At 35.6% G+C, this 20,532-nt stretch overlaps 2 protein-coding genes across 2 annotated transcripts in view; both read right to left on the bottom strand.

Annotated features, from left to right (window-relative positions):
• Positions 1 to 732, bottom strand: part of ptch2 (patched 2) — a 38,359-nt gene extending 37,627 nt beyond the window's left edge. The window contains exon 1 of the mRNA XM_039734793.1: positions 211 to 732. Within this exon, the coding sequence (XP_039590727.1) occupies positions 211 to 357 (147 nt within the window). The 5' untranslated portion in view covers positions 358 to 732. The remainder of the gene's footprint in view (positions 1 to 210) is intronic.
• A 13,694-nt stretch (positions 733 to 14,426) lies between these two features.
• eif2b3 (eukaryotic translation initiation factor 2B, subunit 3 gamma) overlaps positions 14,427 to 20,532 on the bottom strand; it is a 156,405-nt gene continuing 150,299 nt past the window's right edge. Inside the window, exons 11-12 of the mRNA XM_039734885.1 lie at positions 19,724 to 19,827; positions 14,427 to 14,871 (exon numbers count right to left, since the gene is read on the bottom strand). Of these exons, the coding sequence (XP_039590819.1) occupies positions 14,819 to 14,871; positions 19,724 to 19,827 (157 nt within the window). The 3' untranslated portion in view covers positions 14,427 to 14,818. The remainder of the gene's footprint in view (positions 14,872 to 19,723; positions 19,828 to 20,532) is intronic.

Genomic DNA, 20,532 nt, shown 5'->3' with positions numbered 1-20,532 from the left:
ATTTACTTAAAAATTTTGCTTTTCACTACTGTTACTTCTGTAATAAATGGTATTATCATTAATTTATGATAATTCATCCCAACACTGATTACACACACAATCTACAAACAATTGGGGTATGACGGCTAAAAAGTCTTCAAGTGAATTTTAACCCCCCGTTATTTTTAGCTATTTTAGTGCAAAAAAAGTTGAGAAAACGTCTTTGGTCACCTTGGAAATCTGTTTTAACGCAAAAGCAGCATGGCAGTAGCTGGGTCTCCGGAGCAGATCCGAGGTCGCGGCCGGGGGAGAACGTGTGTAAGTCGGGGGCAAATCTCCAAAAATACCGGCCTCTGGGACTCTATGATCCGAGGCCATAGTCCACGCAAGAACACGGAGCACACGGCGATAGGAAGAAGAAAAATCGGCACGAGTTTCAGCAGAAGCAACAATAATCCAATGAAGAGAAGCGCATCCACGGGGTCAAAGTTTGCGGGGAATCTTCTACTCTTTCCTTGAGCCAAAGTCTCGCAACTCCATCCCAACATTATGTGCCCAAATCCTGGCGGATCCGATAGTATTCATTCGTCCGACTTGTAAAATGAAGATACAAAAACAAAACCGAGTTAAACTGGAGCTCAATGTTAGCTCTGCTTCTTATCCTGTTGCAGTAACATTTGGAGAAGGGAGCCCCTTTGCAAATCCTGAAAAGGGAGGTTTGATGGAAAAGTGCTCTGGTTCTCATTGGCCAAGGAAGAGGCAAATTACTTTGCAAACATCTCCTATTATTAGCTGCTAAGCAACAGCTCACAAAAGTGGAGAGAGAGGGAGACCACCCAGGCAGATCCTTCAAATGAGGAGGAGGTGGAGGAGGGGGGCTTGTCCGACAGAGCAAGCGAGCAAGAGAGAGAGAGAGAGAGAGAGACGGGAAGGGAGGGAGCGAGCGAGGGAGAGGGTGGGAGAGGGAGTTAGTGAGAGAGCCCTTTCACAAAAGCGCCGCACATTGCAACTCCGCTTTGCCCATTTCCAAACAGTTCAATTTGCTTCAAAATCAATCTGACATACCACACACAGTTACGGCATGCGCAGACCAAGAGCGGAAAAAAATAAGAGAGAGAGGCAAAGTTCGACCAGCATCAGCGCTGCTTTAAAACACTCGTATACATGTTGCGCATATTACGATATACTGTACATATATGTATGTACATAAATGCACACTTACAATTTAGACCGAAAGGTTTGTTGTTTTTGAATTCATCCATCATCTATATCCCCAAAGTTGTTAAATAGTGCATTTAAAATGTTTAAAATATTCAAACGTTATTTAAACTATACTCCGAAAGCTACCAATGAAATAACAATTGGGGAATCCTTTAATATGCAGGTTATATAGTTCTCGATTAAACACTTTCCATTTAAAATGTGGCTGTCTATACTTCAGTGCGCTAACTGTAAGGCACAAATCAACTGCCCCTGCAGCCCACACATCTACTAGACTGTGTTGCGAACAGTGGGTTACTTGATAATGTGTTAACTGTGTCTGCGTGTGGAATTTATTTTCCTCTGTCAATAGGGGATTAGTCATACCTTGATACAGGTCCACTTTGATGGGATTACACTTTATTGCAGGGGATCCATTTGCAAAGTGTGCAACAGTCTACATTTTATTTTTAATCCTCTAATTTGGTCACGCAGATTCACTACTGACTGTAATTGAGCTTGCTGTTCGGGGTTACGTATATTTCTATCAACTAAATACGTTCCTTATGCTGTTGACCTCTATGGGTTTTAACTGTTATAAGCATATTTTGTAGTCATTCTCATTTTGCGATGTTCCGAGAGCAGCTAAAGCAAAATAAATAAATACACAAGCTAATAAAATATCTTCCATCCAATTTTTGAATACACTTAATAACTTAATACCATTTCAGTTCTGGGTTCACTGTATTCTGGCAGCAGCGGATGCCGTGTAAGAAACGTTAACCAGACCCGGACAGGACGCCAGGCACATTAGCTGAGCCGATTAACCGAATATGCACGTCTTTAGGGGTGGATGGGATGAACAACTGTCGATGAAAGAAAGAAAGAAAGAAAGAAAGAAAGAAAGAAAGAAAGAAAGAAAGAAAGAAAGAAAGAAAATACAAACCCTGGTTCATGGTGATGTGGGGCTCCCCCAAATGGAAATTTCAGTCCAACTTTATATAAGTAATTATTTGACATTAGTTGTTGGTAACGCTGCTGCCTCGCAGTAAGGACACCTGGGTTCGCTTCCCGAGTCCTCCCTGCATGTAGTTTGCATGTTCTGCCCGTGTCTGCGTGAGTTTCCTCCCACAGTCCAAAGACATGCAGGTTAGGTGAATTGGCGATACTAAATTGTCTCTAGTGTGTGTATGTGTGCTCTGTGGTGGGCTGGCGCCCTGACCGGGATTAGTTCCTGCTTTACGCCCTGTGTTGGCTGGGATTGGCTCCAGCAGACCCCCGTGACCCTGTGTTATAGCGGGTTGGAGAATGACTGACTGACTGGCTCTAAAATAATTAAACATATTACTGTGATGCTCTTCTTGTTAGGACACAATAATGATAATTATGACCCTAAATTGACTATGAATTGGAATATGCGGATTTGAGAATGGTGCATATTATATATACTAGAAGAAAAACTACAACAATCTCAATTAAATAATTCATATTACATGAATTAAAACGTTTTATTTAATTTATTCGTGCCAGAGACTACTGCTATGCTATCACAACTCTAAATCCAGAATTTAGTTTAATTTGGAGATCTTGCTACATGTTAATATTGCAGGATAGGCATCCTTGTGTGTATGTCCCAACGAGTACGTTATTGTAAAACCAGGATTTACGCATTGCTCCATGCTACCTCAACGTACATCTTTTTTCTGATGCGTGCAATTCATCATCTCTAAAATAAGGCAGTACAAAACCATGAAAGAAGAAATGCGAGAAGAGCTGTCTATCTATGTTCTCCATCTCTCTCACCTGTGGTAATGAGGTATTCAAGAGAAGCCAGGGGCATATTGTCTTGTAAAGTGGGTGGGTGGTAATGTTGCTGGCGGTACAAAGGGAGTTAACATTTCATTCTGTTAAAAGTGCATACTGTCGGCATAATTCACCGTACCTGACATTACTCATAATTCGTTTTCCTTCTTACAGGGCAAATTAAAACAGGTTTTGAGAATTAAAATCCTCCATAAGAAAACAGGAAAATTGTTGGGATTCAGCGAGATTAACCTTTATAGCATAATGTGCTCAACGTGGGTTCAGTTTTGATTCAGGTGAGTCGATCCATCAAAGTTACTCTGATCCTCCGAGTGCACTTTCAAAGAGCTTCATAATGCCAGGATCTGTCTATGTTCCGCTACAGAATGATAACAGAACTGACTACAATAGTGCTGGTTAGAGGCAGTTAACGCCAGTACTGGTCTGTTTTAGACATGAGTGATAACCACGGGATTGTCTTTCAGGCTGTACGCTTAGGAAAGTCAACAACATGCCCTCTGAATTGCAGATGGAGAAAACTGCAGAACACTAGCGTCCGATTACTGGTTAGAGACATCTACACAATGCAAGCATATATATACTCGAGCGCTTATTAGGGAAAATATCATTATATGTTAGCATGTGCCCAAGTTTGAGACTCTTCATAGTTACTATGATCTAAATTCTAGTTAGAGAGATCTACCCAATAGCCAATATCGTCACTCCATGCCTTCATGTCTGCCATTTAAAATTTCAAAAATGTTTTGGTGCCTAAATTCAATCTCAAAAACACGAGGGACTGAAACATGAAAACACTGTAAAGCACTTGGCCACCTGGTGGCATTGTATGACAAATCAAATTCCATTTCGAAGACGCCGCAGTGGGTGCTTACGAGCACTTCGGGTTATTAGGTAATCTGACATAATTTGACGAATTACTAGAATCTTTAACCAACAACCCTCGGTGGCAGGCAACAAATAGTTTATCCATGTTCCCATCTGTTTAGTTTGCAGCCGAAGCAAGTCCAGGCAACATCAGACGCAAATTAGAAATCAACCCAGGGTAGAGCACTATAGCACTATGCATGAATGAAAAAGACATTTCCTTGAAATTGCATAATATGTTGAAAATCTGGGTTAAACACAATTATAATCAGAGACGGTCTCTTTATTAGTCTTTATTTTAAGCGGCAATTTATATGGTAAAGATAGTGCCAAATGATTTGCTATATGGCCAATGAATATTGTTTTCTGTGGTTATTTAAAGGATATTCTTAGTAACATGAATATGCTCTTTATACATGCAATATTTTCATTTAGCAGCAGAACATAATTTTTGAAGGCTTCTCCCTTCAAAGGCGTCCTCAGCAGAAGTAGATCTCCACAGAGCTGGAGCCTTTAAAAGGATTAGTGGTTAATGAAATCGATACGACAACACATGGCGTAGATCTGCTTTGCGGAGGTCTTCTTGGGCATTGAAAGATGCCAGGTGTGAGGTGTGTGAGTGTCTGCCTCATGGTTACTTTGTTTCAGTCACTTTTAAGAAATATAAAAAAGGTCAATGATTTACATGAATAAAAATACCAGGATTTCGGCTTCTTCCACGGAGTGGAACGTTGTTTTTCCTATGGGTGATAACGCAATTAGAGATGCCAGTACGATACATTCTTCTGACTTCTACATCCAGTCGTGTGATTTTTGGCATAATATTAGTTATTTGTTTCCCTATACTAGTCCAAATTCGAGTGTAGCCAGATATAAGTGGGCCCTCCTTCCAGAGTTTGTTCATACCAGAGTTCATCGTACATGGCAAGAGCTCCAGCCCCTCGAAACTCTTAATTGGGATTTAAAAATGGATGGAATAATTTCATCCAAAGCCATACATGTGAATTGCATAATTAGACTGCGGCCTGTAAGGCCTTAAGAATAAACAACGACTTATTAAGTAAGAAAAAAGACAACTTTTTTTTTTTTAATGTCAGTAAATCAATGTCTACTCCACATAATACTTTTCATGGGTGCGCAATCACGAGACATTTGATAAAAGATGTAATATTCAACATTTTGAATTAAAAAATAAAATAAATATTCATTATTTTTATAAGGGGTAAATTGTAGCTCCAACCTTTTTTAATTACTCAGTTTATTTGAGATAACACGTGAGCAAATCGTTCATTAATTTCGGTCGGGTGGAGTTTACGTATAATATTTGATAATGTAGGTGTATGTATATACAGTATATTAAATATATTGTCACAAATGATTATTTCAGACACCCTTAACGATATATACTGTATAAATGCAACGGCGAAAGCCATTTAATATATGTATAAAATGCGTAGCGATATCAACAAATACAAGTAATTATCAACAAGGTGCAAGACATTGATTTACCCCAATAGCCGCAAACCAATATCTGTAAAATGACGTCTCCACCCTTCACACCAATTTTACTTTACTAATGTAAAAACTGCCGGATAGACTTACTATATAATATATGTTCACTACAAATGCTAAACGTGCTTCTCAGCGGACAATATCTTGCGCCGAGTCTTGTTATCAAGGGAACAGCAATGCAATTACACTAGTTTTAAAAATTCTGCCGACATTCATTGCACTGATGTGACTAATCACTTAGGTCAAAGGACATGCTCTTTTGGTTTAGCTCATTGAATAAAAATGTTATTAATTGTCAATTAGGCCATTTAAAGAAGTGGTTTAATGCGCATCTCCAATTTTATACATACGTACACACACATACTGTATATGTGAGGCTCATTATTTTATCAGTGTTAATGTGCAAGGTATCAACCATCACCCACTTACACAGGGTCACAAGGGAATAATGTTCCCCATTGTACAAGCGAACATCCCATGTATGTTTTCTGCCCAGCAGCGTCGCCGCTACGTTACCCGCTGGAAACTCAATTTGTTTAATTTGACGATGAAAAAGGCAGATGGAAATTGGAGCTAATGTGGAATGTGAAGAATTGCCCTGTGTGGTAGACTGGGCCCCTTTAAGCCTAACAAACTGAGGGAGGTCTCAGCAGAGGTCTGCAGGCCTTGAATAAATAAACTAGGAAGATGACCAGGCGTTGTCCAGAAATCTGCCATCACACAGCCTTTTAACATAAACTGATTCAGCCTCAGTAAATATACGCAACACATGGAGGAGACTCTCACTCACCCATTGCACAACTTAAGGCAGGTCAGGGTGGTCCTAGGGAAAAAAAAAAAGTGTACATATATCATAGCTATCACATACACATATACCATTCTAAAGACAAGACTTACATTGTACGGTACAAAATACAATGCTTTTAAAAAAATTAAAAAAGAACATTTGAAATATGTGAAGATCATTTATAAAAACAAATAGACTAGGCTATATATTTCATATACTACAAGTCAATATTAACATCTCTGCTAATTCTTGTTGAAATACAATACATTGTGCTATTTTGCCAGAATACAATCAGAACTATTTATACAATTAATACTGATCAGCATTGCCTGCCTTAACTAACACTGACTCCAGAGGTTTGGTGCCATTTGTTACAAGTATGGATCAATCCAGAAAGCCCCCCTTGCCCCACCCAAGCAGCCTGTTAACAGAAAGCACTGCTTTTGTTTTTGAGTTTCTGCTTTTACATGCTTTTTTATGGTATTTGAATATGCCCTCCACGTTTAGACATGTTTGCATTGATAGAGATAAGCAGTTTGTTTGGTTAATTATAAGTTGTGTAATTGATCAGGATACTGTACGTGCGATGTCCAAGAAGTACTTTTGATTTTTCTAGTGCGATTATTTCTCTTCCTTTTTTTGTACACACACACACACACCTCATATGCACACATGCAGCTATTTAATGTATACACTTTTCTACTATAAGGTTGTGAACTGCTAAGAATAAAATCTGGTACAAGGTAGAACAATGTCTGTATGATTTGCGAGTCCTTTGCGGGACACCCTCCTGTACACACATCCATTCATACTGGGACAATTTTGAAGGAGAAATAAAACCTTAAATACATCTTTGGGATGCAAGTGTAGTCTGGAGTGCCTATCCCATATTATATGTAATGAACAGTACTCCACACTTTTTAAATAACATTGGTCTAATACACATACTGGATAAACATTAATATTAAATGTGACGTATGTGCTGTAGGAATACAGAATAAATCCAGTTGATCATTTTGCATTTTCTTAGTACCTTTAACTAATTTGGTACAACTATGTGTAACAAAACCTTCTAAACACACATTAGGTATTGTACATATGTCCCTCTTGACCCCAGTTCAAGGAACAGGTGACCAAGCACACATGCTATACAGTAAGAGGTGGGAGTATTTTAAGAGAATGATAAAGGCAGTTAATAAACCAAAACATGCTTGTGTGTGTGGCAGGATAGGAGGATCCCTCATGGTTTGGAACTGATAAAATATAGTGGTTAAGGGTTTAACTTGATTACCAAATTCGAATGAATACTTTTCACATTTTCAAAAGACTTTGTGAAAAGACACACTTTCACTTAATTGTAGGCACTGTAACTCTGAATGGCTTGATCCAACATAAAGTTACATATAGGTTAAACAGAAAAGTAACACTTGGGATGTTTAATTCTAATGGACCCTTGTATTCTTTTCCAAGCAGAAAAAAAAAGGCAACGGGTAAGCTTGTACTTCTATATAACAGTGAGGTTTTGTTCCCTGCATGATGTTTACAAAGCTTAAAATATTCTTAACCTCAAACGTCCGTGTAGCACAATAGTGCGTGTACATGGAAGGCATTGTCAGCTCCCGACAGCCATTAAAGGACGGCAGCTTGCCACCCACCGCCAGTGATAGGATTAATTATGATAATGTATTTCTTTTCCTCTTTGTCACCATAATGAATGGTCCCCTTAAAGATTTTTTTCAAGCTCCTTTGTTTGTTTCCTTTTTAGGGAAGTATTGTAGGGCTACGGGGAGCAGGTGGCAATCCAAAATCAGTGCCTTTGTTTTCACAGTGGCTTTATGAGGATGATTTGGGGGTTAATTTGGCTCTGATCTTATTTCACAACATTGCTACATAAGAAATGCATCCAGATTCATTTAGTAATATATCATTCCTCTCATATGTTCTTGCAGCAACTGTTTCATTTGAAACATTTTAAAACACTGACATAACAAACTTCATAATTAAACTTTCCTAAATGTCTGTACTCTCTCATGATAAGTTTTAATATTGCTCCTAGCCCATTTGAAATAGCAAATAAAATGAATTTATTTATGAATATATACACTTTTGTCAATACATGGTTAACTCATTTCTTGAGGATTTACGCACCTTAAAAGTTATATACACCCTTAAATATAATAACGTTCAAAACAGAGAATCATAAGATAAATATGATTTCACAAATCTAGAAAAGTAAAAATTTCACATGAACATGCTTGATTATCTTCAAAAATGTAAATTTGAATTGTAATTCACAGGTTCTTTGTAATTGCTTAGATTGCATAAAATTTTCAAACTTGCCAAATGAAATTCTGGTCTGAAGCCTACACTGACACCACTGGGGGCAAGGCAGGAGCCCTGGACAGGGTGCTAGCTCCCATTCCCACACACAATTACACCCATACTCAAACAGGGGACATTACAGAGTTGCTAATTAATTAGCTTTTTTTTTTTTTTACTGTGCATAATAACATTGACTTCATGTCTTTACATTAGGCTTTTAAATGTATACCTATTTTATGGAAGTGGTACAGTGGTTACCACTGCTGCCTGAAGTCCAGGAGGCTGAGTTCAAACCTTGGCATGGAGTTGAGTTTGCACATTTTCCTTGTGCATCTGAAAGAAAGCTTTTTCCCTAGGTATTTCAGATATCTTCCCACATCCCAAAGAAACGCAAGGTATGTTGAATTGACCAGGTGTATACAACTATGAATGTACTCTGTGATGAACTGGTACTCTCATCCAGGGTAACTTCCTGGCATGTGACTGGATTAGCTGGTGCCCTGCTAGAAGCTCTGAAACAGAATATGTGGGATCTGGAAAGGGATACGTGGATGTATTCAGTGTTTGTGTTCTCTCTTTCAAATATGATTTTTGTCTATTATCACCACTGGAAAACTGCTTCCCTATTTTCTGTAGAAATTACAGCAGTTTTAAAAAGTGTTGTAACACAAACAAATCAAGTCAAATAAGTAAGTTAAATACAAGTTAAAATGAAAATTATGAACATATTTAAAGTGAAAACAATTGCAGTATATTTACATTTTATTCAAATAACTAAAAGACTCATGGTTGGCAAAAAGAATTATGGGTAAAAAGTTTTTGGGTAAATGGATGTTAAGTGACGGCTAAATATATGGCTGCAGGTATAATCTCCAAAACTGTGACCAGACAAAACATTTCAGTGTCCACCGTTATAGTAATGTGCCTTTTAAATCTGCAAGTGACTCTGAGATGTAAGCATTAGATAAATATTGTAACAGGAAGCTCACCAAACTACATTAGAGGGATGTGCATTTTAAAATTTAAAGACTATGACATGCTGGACATCATACAGAAAAGTGAAAACAGAATTTGAGATCTTGCACTTTCAAATCATGCTGCTTGTTAAACATTTCATACTGTTTACAAACAATATGTAGTGACTACCCTTCCATCTATCCATTCATCCATTTTTTAATCCAAGTGACCCAGGCCAGGATCACGGGGCAGCTATTGCTTATTCCAGCAATCACAGGGTGCAAGGCACGAATGCCACCAAGGTGCCAGTCAATTGCAGAGTAGCGACTATTACTCATTAATTATTACTTGTATTAATTTTGACTATTTGGTCTATACTGTTAAGAAAACAGGTGGTAACAATGCCCATCCAGTCTGGCTGGGTATTGCAAAATAAACTGTAAACCTCAGTAATTATTATACAAGTAATTTTTGCAGTTCAAGGCTAAATACATAACAATTTCTATACATTCTATACATTTAGTTCAAATACTTCTATACATTTTAAAATAAACAGGTCAAAATATAATCTCATACCATTAACTAGAACGGTCAATGAGACATCTGAAGACTACTTTTATATGCACATTTACTTATTTTTATTTCCAATAACTTTGAGGAAGAGAGATGGTAAAAGATGGTTTTAAATGAATTCGAGAAAAAAGGAGGATGCTATGCCTTTAAAGTCTGCTTGAAAGAGAGGAAATTAGCTTGTGCTGTGAGAACACAGGAGACAAATTGAGGAAGTGTTCTGTTATATCCAGGGGTCAGCAGCAAACATGCAGGTTCTTCTCTTCTTGGGTGGCCTCCCAGCTGCCCAGTTGCTTCCCCCAGCCCCCTTTCTCCAGAAAGCCTCATTGCCCATGCATGGGGACAATCATTTCTTGTCCTCCACCAGCAGTAACTTTTTATCTGCCTGTCATTTGGCTTGGTTGAAAAGTATAAGGACAAAGCAAAGAATTGTCTTGCTTTAAAATGACTATAAAATGTGAAACAATCAAATATTACTAAATGCTAAAGATTTATAAGCAGTTAAAAAATCATTACAATGATGAGTGCTAATAACAGCTGCAACGTAATTCACCAATTACCTGTAACACCAAATATACCATATATGGGACAGTAAACATAATATACTTAAAGAGGAACATTTTAGGAACTATACCAAACTGACAAATGGTGAGCAACTGCTACCCAGGACTATGCACATTATTGTCATTGTGGGTGGGTGGGAGAGTGCAATGCAAAAAATTACAATATGCTTGTCATTCTATACTTTAAATGACTGGGGAAACTGAACTACAAGCTAATGTTTGGAGAAGACCAACTCCAAAATGTTTTCTTTTTCCTCATGAAGGCTTCCAGTTTAGGACAAAACCATTTCAGCTTATTATTCTAGTATGTCAGCACACTCAAGAAGCAGTGTAAAATTTAAACTAAAACAACAACAAATATAAAAAGAATAAAAGCTAAAAGCACTCTAACCGTTTTTGGCTGTTGATACCACATGATTTGGTCATCTGGCCTGAGTAAAATTTTTTAACTATTACCTGTAAGAAAAAGCACATTCAAAAATCCTACACACAGATGTCTCAAATAAATACTGTATTTATAGTAATCTGGACCACCAGACTGCACTTTTTATATGGGAGAAATACATGCAATACATTACACATTCCACAGTTAGGGGAATTTTTATACAATGCTAATGATCACACAACAAGAAAATCTTTATGTATTTTTCTTTGGCTAAAAAGTGATCTTCATATGAAGTTACAGTACAATAGTGACAAGTCTGAATACCAACCTCTGGATAACCTTCACAAATAATACAATGCAAAGAGGAATGATTTACAATCATTTTTTCCACTTAAAACACATATTTTAGAATAGTTGCCTAGATTCTCTATACTAACACTTTATATAAATATCAATCTTGAGGTAAGAAATGTATTAAATCAGGCTATAATTTGTGCTCATTCAAAAGTATGTAATAAAAAGGCAAAAACATTTATTCATAGTTTCTCCAAATCTACCCCTTCCTCAATTAAAGCCTTGGTACACAACATATACCTTCAGAACTGTCAAATGTATTTAATTCTCTTCTTGTCAACAAGTGCTTGTTTTTTTCATTGAGCTTAAAAAAGTATAAACTGAAAAAAATCTGTAAAGATTCCTTTGACCAAAGCGTTTTTGGTTGTTTAAATTCAGGGCCAGTTTTACATTGCAAGATTGCACTACCTGTTACCTAGTACTGTAAGTACAGTGTATGTTATAACAATCACTACATCATACATTAAAGCTAGAATCAACTTCTGAGCAAACAAAAAGGATAAAGCACATCACACGTAAACTGTCATACTGTTGTCCAAGTTATCAAAACATGTACAATATTATATGCATTCATTCATTATCTATATCATAATAATCATTTACTAACAGAACAAGATAACCAAATAAAGGAAAACTGACAGTTACCACAAGTAACATTCTATGTATATTTCTTTAAGTATTAAAAAATAACATAAAAAAATGCACTAAGATAAATTCTTCTAAACTCACTGTTTACTGCATCTATTTTCTTCAGGTGCTGTTTTAGGAACATGGCTAAATGTCTATATACTATATAGCAGAAATGTTTCTCCAAAACAAAGCAGTATATTACAGTAGCATCTGCTCATATATGTAAATATATGTGGATTCTTGTGGTTTAAAATAGAAGGAAAGGAAGGTATTTCAAAATACACTGTATTAAGGATTACATCACAATGTCAGAAAAGCCACCATGACTCCCTTACACATGAATTATTTATTCTAGTTCATATTATTATACATTTCAAACACTTGTGGATACTTGAATCCTACTTCACAGATCAGAGGTAGTCTTGAAAATCATCTGTTGTGCCAGAACAGTCCACTCATATTTCATTACCAACACATTTTAAACTAAAGAAATTTCATATATCTTTCTCACTTAAAAATTTAATTTCCATCATAAATTGCATTTAGACATAGGAATAAGGAATTTCCTAAAATTAACAGTTTTGAGTTTTATCATAAATTTTACTCAGTTAAAGAGTGACTGACCTATCCATTCATTTTCCAAATCTTCTGTTTATCCATTAATTTCTGAACTCAACAATATCAGGTGCAAAGCAAAAAAAGTGCTGGAAATGACACCCATCCATTATATGACACACACAGACATTCACATAAATCCCTAGGTGGATTGAAGAATTAAAATTAATTCAAAAAACATGATTATCAAATGTGAAAAGAAAAAATGCACACAGACAAACAGAGAGCATGCCAAGACCCATGCTTCAAGTCCATAATCCAAAACATGCAAGGCAGCAGAGCTGAATACAATGTCACTTTGTCACTTGAGGTTCAACTCCTTAGATCTGGGAAAGTAAACGTTCCTAAATCTGTTTATCCAAAACTATTTTAAAAGGGAATATATGTATATCATCATATATTTTAAACACACACACATAAATATATATGTATGTGTAAGTATACACTCAACAGCCACTTATTATGTACACCTGTTCAACTGGTGGTGTAATGGTTGGATTAATAAGTTGAAAGCTTAGGAATAAAAAACTATACTTAAGATGTCTGACTCATCTTCTCCCTTTGTGGATTTCTAGCTACAAATATGAAAACTGTATCACAGACCTTTGCTTACAGTATATAATAATGCTGGAACAATTAACTGCTGTCCCTAATTAGTTATTTAAGTTTGGATTTGTGCAAATGAAATAATAAAAACCCAGAAAACCATAAGATACCCAACCCCCTGTCTTCCGGTGGGCAAACAATACAGCATTTTTACTGCAAAAATAAAGAAGTCCAATTTTATGAGTTTTTGAAATCTAAAGGAACTAGACATTGCTGTAAATGATTTATTTGACAAAATAAACTAACTTATGAATCTTAATTCTCTTATGGATATATATTTATCAGTGTCAACAAACAAGAACATGGAAAGCATTACAACATAACAAGGTTATACAACTCTTAACCAGCTATAACACCAATGTAGCCTTGTGCAACTGACAGAAAACACATACGCCACAAATGAAGAGAATGCCATTAATTTAAAAACTAGATATAACTTACATAGAATATGTGCTCTATCACTTAACTATGCCTTTACCCTAGTACTTCAAATCAGAATCCTTTTCATTACTGACGATTTTGAGACCTGTAATTTGAAATCTGAAAAAAGCAGAAACACGATAAATGATTATTATTTTTCAACACAGTCTCCCTCACACTTTGAAAATGCAGGAGGGCATGGGTTTTTTGTGCAGTCATGCTGGGTGGTCCTCATGTTTTGTGTACTTGAAGAACAAATAAAATTAAAGCGGTGGAAGATCTGCATTCCTCATGTTGCCTGACAGCTGCACTCATGTAGGTTAAAGACAGAATATAATCAACTGGATTGCTCTGAAGGAATATGACCAAAAACAGGCAAATCTATTGAAACTTCAAAGTATACAAATATGTAAGTATGAAGTGATACACATAATCATATGCCTTAATCTAGTTTGTGTTCTACAAAACGTGATAAAAAAGTTGCATTAGCTCTTAATACATTTGTCAAAACTAGGGTAAAACCAACAATTTTAAAGGTTATTTTCCTATAATTACTATCATGAACATATTAAGCATGCAATACAAACATCAATTACTTTTTTGTGTAGACTGGTATTTACATATATTAAAATACTTCATTTCAAAATGGAAAACAAGTTGACCTAATTTCTCAGAATCAAATACCACATTTTAAAGCTTCATTACAGCTGTAAAAAGTTACATTTCTCACAATTACCAACATAATAAAAAGAGATACAATCATTACCAAAATAACATGAAGTATATTTTTCAAGCCAAAAATGTATGCTTCTAATGTTAATTAAAAGTCATAAACACATATTTTTTGTTAAATTTATTTATACATTTTCAAATGCTGGCAGATAATACATGTACAAAATCTAGAAGGTCTGGTCATTAAGCTTTCATACTTCTTGTAACCATTTTGTGATTTACATATTTGACTAACTTTAAATGTTTTACTAACTTCCGCTAATTTAGCAGTACATTGAAAACACCTTTTTTATCTTACATGAAGTACATAATGTATTACTTAAATTTTTTTTTTTCTGGTATTAACATCATAATTTAATTGTGAAGCATGCACATTAGAAGATCAGTTATTAAATTAATGTACTATGGCAATAATTGGTGCATTGAGGTTTGGGATAAGTCCGTAAAATTTAACATGTGCTCTGCAGCAGACTTGAAGACAGGTGGTTTCATGTATTTTTAGATCTCCATCAGCTGATCAGTCCCCACAATTACTTCATTATTCCGCTCAGCTGAAAGACAAAGATAAATTCTAATTCACACATAGAATGTTTAGGAAGTATCAAACACTACAAATGAAAAAGATGCATTAAAACAAATTTCAACACACAGAATCCAAATAGTAAGGTTTTAAGTCCAAAATAAAAATATGATCATTCATGAAAAAATCCAAAATTATAATCTGATCATTCACAGAAAAAAAAAAACAATACAAATTTATAAGACTAGTGATAGGTTAACTTACTATGCACACTTACATGCACACTGAAAAAAATATACTAGATGCATATCAAGTCTCACAATAGCAGCATTATACAGTATATACAGTATATCCAAACCTTCACACACACATTTTCTAATACAAGGTGTCATACTTTCACAGTATTTGTTCTTAAAGAATTTTAATTTATTCTGTATTCATGTAAAATAATTTATTAATACAATCAATTTTAAATAAAAAAAACTTAAGACAATTTACAACAAAACTGAAAAATGAACATACATAATGGCAATGAAAAATGTAAGGAACAGGACAAATATGATAATAAAATTACTTTTTATAGACTGAGTGTAGTATTATCTAACATTTAATGGTAGAAGAAAATCTCAACAGCTGCTATGTACTTAATAGCATGTGTGCTTAGTACTTCTAAAATGATCAATACTTTTCTGAAGCAAATGCTTTTTATTCATGTAGTATGAGTCAGATAGCGATCATCTCACAAAGTTTCAGATGCAATTTTGTTTGCAAGATGTTTGTACTTTAAACATATCATTGTGAACTCTTGCATTCAATTCACTGAATTATTCATTTATTTTTCAAACCTGCTTACTCTACTATCACAAGGTTTCAGAAGGCTGGAAACTACTTTAGCAGGATCTAGCACATGCAGGACTAACCCTGGAAGGAGTTCCATTTCACTGCTACAGTATATACAAGTAGTAGTATGAGTCCTGGGGAACCCATTAATTAAACAGTATCCTGATACTTGAGCCACAATTTACTAATATTCTGATCTTTCGGGTTTAAAGTATTAAGTATTGTGATTCAGTTCTGCAATATGCTACAATGTATTATTCTCTTGTATCTGATCAAAGTTAAATTTTAAATCCTACTCCTATAGGCTATAATGTGTCAATCAATTTTGGCAAATTCATTTACTCAAATTTTTACACTTGAAACTTTTTTTTAATGTAAGTGATATAATGAGCTGGGGAGCCTGATTTTAATATCACAATACTTCCAAAGTTGCATGATGCACAACACTGTGAAAACCAAAATGACCCCATTGCTCATCTTAAGCACAGACAGACATTTGGTATAGAAGTTCCTTGATCTTCAGGGCTTGGGTTTTGTGCTGACATGAAGTGTGTGAGTTGTGAGACCGTATAAAAATAGGTGTGTGCCTTTCTAAACAATGTTCAGTCACTTCAATTTGCCACAGTTGGACTCCAGTCAAATTCTAGATACATCTCAAGGATAATTAAAGCAAACACGGTGGATGTGACCTCAATTTGAAGTACCACAGCAAAGGGTCTGAATACTTATATAAATTAAAGATTTTACTTGTTGATTTTTAACAAATTTGCAAAACCTCTACTTAAACATGTTTTCAGTTTGTCACTAAAGGTTTGGAGTGTAGATTTATGAGCAAAAATTAAACCTACAAACAAAAGACGGTGTTGCTTTTCTGATTTTTTTTTTTCCAGATTTATCAGTTGGATGCTGTTTTTTTCTGTTGGAGGTATATAATCAATAAAATGCCTACCAATAAGATACTGGGTCGTCCGCGTCTCTTTAGTGGTAATGTGGATGCTGGATGTGCAGTGATAATTTGTTCAACAAGCTGGCATGTAAAATTTGTATGAGATACAGTTTCGCCAGCTTTTTGTTTGTATAAAATGAATGCATTCCAAATGCACTGTTCCACAAAATGACAAAATATCTTTTTGTAGTATTTCTTTTGTTGCCTCTGCATAATGGGATAGAAAGTAAAATTCTTGATCTGCACAATCTACGCCGCCCTTCATGCTATTGAATTAGACCACAGCACAAGACTTTGTAACCTGCTTGTTGCTTTTCGCTTGTACAGTGACTATAGCTGCATTATGTAGAGTGCTAAGAAGACAAACATCTGTACCCTTTTGTTAAGCTACTAGCACACCTCGCTGTAATTTTTTTGCAGCAAGATGTCAATTAGCTCTATTTAAGTCAGTACCGATGATGTAGCAATGCCATACTGATTGTATTTCTGATCAAACATTGTCTAATTCCCTGTGTACAGAACCAAATTCCAAATGTATCCCGTTTTACATTCACAAAGCCTGTAAAAGTTATGCCAAATCTTGCTCTTTTCGGCACAATGCACTGTTATCCATGACCATCTGCCCTTATAAGCCATGAGACTTTTATTGATGCTGATATCCAGAATGTAAATGTTCTGAAATTTTGCTACAATGGCCTTGAATATCTACCAAATTTTTTCTTCATTTTTGATGCTGGATGGGTATTCTCATCAAAATCTGCATTGTTGGTAAAGTGCAGATATTTCATAATCAGTGAAAACCTACATTCAGACATACTTTCTCCAAAGAACAGTGCTGCCAAAATTTTGTTCTGGGATCAGTACTATTGCTGCTCAGGTTTTACTAAAAGTCCTTACAATATCAATAAGCCTAAAAAGGCCCAGATATCATCAGCAGTTACTGGTTCCCATGTTTTTAAATAGGAAAACTGCCTATATACATGGTTGTTTGCCCGACACTGTTCAGCATAACGGTTAATCTTGACAACAATTCTGTTGATCTCATCATCATCCAGTAATAACTTCACATAAGTGTGTAGATCTTGGCTGTCCACATCCATTTTTATTCCAGTCTGCCTTACAAAATCAAAATGAGGTGGCGCTGGCTTATTTGCGGTAGGGTCAACAAACAGCCAGATGCAAAGGTCACTTTTGGGTTCATCAGAATCACTTTCGGGCTCACTGTCCATTTCAGTTTCACCACCCACCTGAGGACAGATTCACTTCCTCATCACTGCTGATGAAAAGCTCCTCAACATCACTGCTTGTATCACTAGCAAGAGAGTACAACATTTGGGCTGCTGAAAAATGTTTCTTACGAGATGTCATTATTATGGAGAGAGTTGCTGATCACACTTACAGGTGAGGGGAGAAAATGCACTGACACCTATGCCCATGTGATGCTCAAAAGTATTGCTTACGCAAGACCTGTCTATAACGTTTGCCAAGTAATGCTGGAGACTTACGTTGACAGCACTTTTACAGCCCAAGTGATTCTCAGTTCTAACACTCACGCAAGATGCATCTTTACAGTTGCCTGAGAGACACTTGGGTCTAACTCTAAGGAGGCTACTGTAAAGTGGTTTAAATTAACTACAAATATACTTTATATACTTGCGGATAAGTTATCCTGCAGATAAGTCAGGACTCGATTTTACAGTATAATTTCTGGTATTTTATAATGTTGGTCATATAAGTTGAATGTAGAAAACTCACACTATTGGTTCCAAGGATTATGATTTGGTAACGGCCACCTGAGAGAGTAATGAAGGAGCACACTGCCTTTTTTTTTCCTATGTGGACATGGCAATGCGCTGTATCAGCACATGCTCCTAACCTCCCTCTCTCTCTCTGTTTATTGTGCCTACATGACCACACGGTAATATTCGAACTATTACGAAGCAACGTTTGCACTGATTTGTGTTTTTTGTACCTCACATTCTCATACACCTTTATTGTAAGAGCATCCCTTATCTACGATGGAGCATTTGATCAGAAAAAAATATGAAGCTGGTTTTAAATTAAATGTCGTTGAAGTAGCAAAAGAAATTGGTAACTGCGCTGCTGCAACAAAATACGATGCATCTGAGAAACTGATTCGAGATTGGAGGAGGTAAGTTTCAAGACCCGACTTATACATGAGAATATATGGTAAAACACAAAGTAACTGACTGTAAAAGTACTCAGCCCCATTCAGTCTGTATTAAGTACAGACACTCTTGACAGCCATGACAACAAACAGTTGAAATCCTTGACTAAAGTGAAATGAAGAACACAGAATCTAGACAGCTGGGCAGAATACAATAGTGTTTTATAGTTTATTGTACTTCTATGTACTATTTCAGTTATATCATTATCTGTGCATAATTAAGGTTCAATAAAAGATGTCAGTTTATTTGCTGAGTGTGTTCTGAAGTAGACACATTTAAATACTTGGACTGGGGAACAAGCATCAAGCTACCCAAATGTTTCTGAACAATATGAGACATTTTTATTTTGTAATTTTAGCCTGTAACATGACAGATTTGATTTTGGTCCTTAAGTATTAAGGATTAAGCAGGTTTGAGAATGTTGTAAAAGCACACAATAAAGAAAATGCATACATTATGCACACACATGTGTAAATAGGTTCATATTCAAGATTCTTTTCTATAACTGCATCAGAAAGTGTTTGATTGTGTACAACATTTTTATATAATTTTCTTGCTTTACAGTCATTCTGATGTGTGTGTGTGTGTGTATTTATTTATTTACATATGTATGCATTTATTTATTTAAAGAGTTTCTGTAAAATGCCTAGTTTCCCCTGGTGGACAAATTTTGTTTGTTCGTTCATTCTATCTAAAGCTAAAAAAAAACACTGTAAGCAATATTTATTTAAATAAATACAGTTTTTCAGCACTTGCTGAAATCTTCCATTTCCCTTAATTCTTTAGTTCTGATTTTAAAATCTGATTATCAAATAATACAATCTTTCATAGATTCAGCTAAACTCATTTTAAAAGGAGTAACATGTTTCTTCAAATACATGTCCTGATTTGATTAAAAACATTCTCACCTTCAGCTTCAATCCTTTGTCCACTACCCACCAAACAGTACTTGATATCAGATCCTCTGCCTATTACAGCACTGCTGCAGATGACACTGCCTTGAACGTTACACCTATAGAAAAGGAAACATTATTTATTTAATATGTTATTATACTTATTATGACTAAATTTAAATATATAACTCGACCAGTATGAGAATTTATGTTGTAATTTCCAAAAATTAACAAAGCTAAATAGGAAATTCCACTCACAAACTACTACTGCTAGTGCACACACTGATTTGATTGCAACAATGTAAGAAGGAATTCCTGTAAACATGTAAAATGAGTGACTGTTTTAAATTGCCTAGTTGAAAGATACACATCTTAATATAATGTGTGCTTATGCTAAGGGAATTTTCATAGGAAGTTGTCCTTAAAATGCCACACATAAGTAAGCTGCAGAAAAAAGAATAAGGATTCTGAAAAGAATGAATTATCCAAAATAACTAAGTACTTCTAGGAAAGTTATAACAGAAAATAACGGAAATAAATCAGACAGAGAATAGGAGGTATTGCAGGGAGTGTATGTTAGAAATATACAGAACAAGTAGCAGCTCAAGACTAAAAGCCAAAAATACTATATACTGCATACTATTAAGGGAAGGTACTTAGAAAAGTGTTTAGTGCTGCTGTCTCACATATTCAACATATTGAGCTTGAACTTCACTTCCAGTTATTGTTTGAGGACAGTTTCATTGATCTCCTTGTGACAGGGTTGAATTTACTTCCCACAGGACATGCAGGTTAGGATCGATAATACCAAATTGCTCCATTAT

This window comes from Polypterus senegalus, chromosome 14 (assembly GCF_016835505.1).
Source record: "Polypterus senegalus isolate Bchr_013 chromosome 14, ASM1683550v1, whole genome shotgun sequence".
Classification (NCBI taxonomy): Eukaryota; Metazoa; Chordata; class Cladistia; order Polypteriformes; family Polypteridae; genus Polypterus; species Polypterus senegalus.
This window is presented reverse-complemented; position numbering and strand designations above follow the sequence as displayed.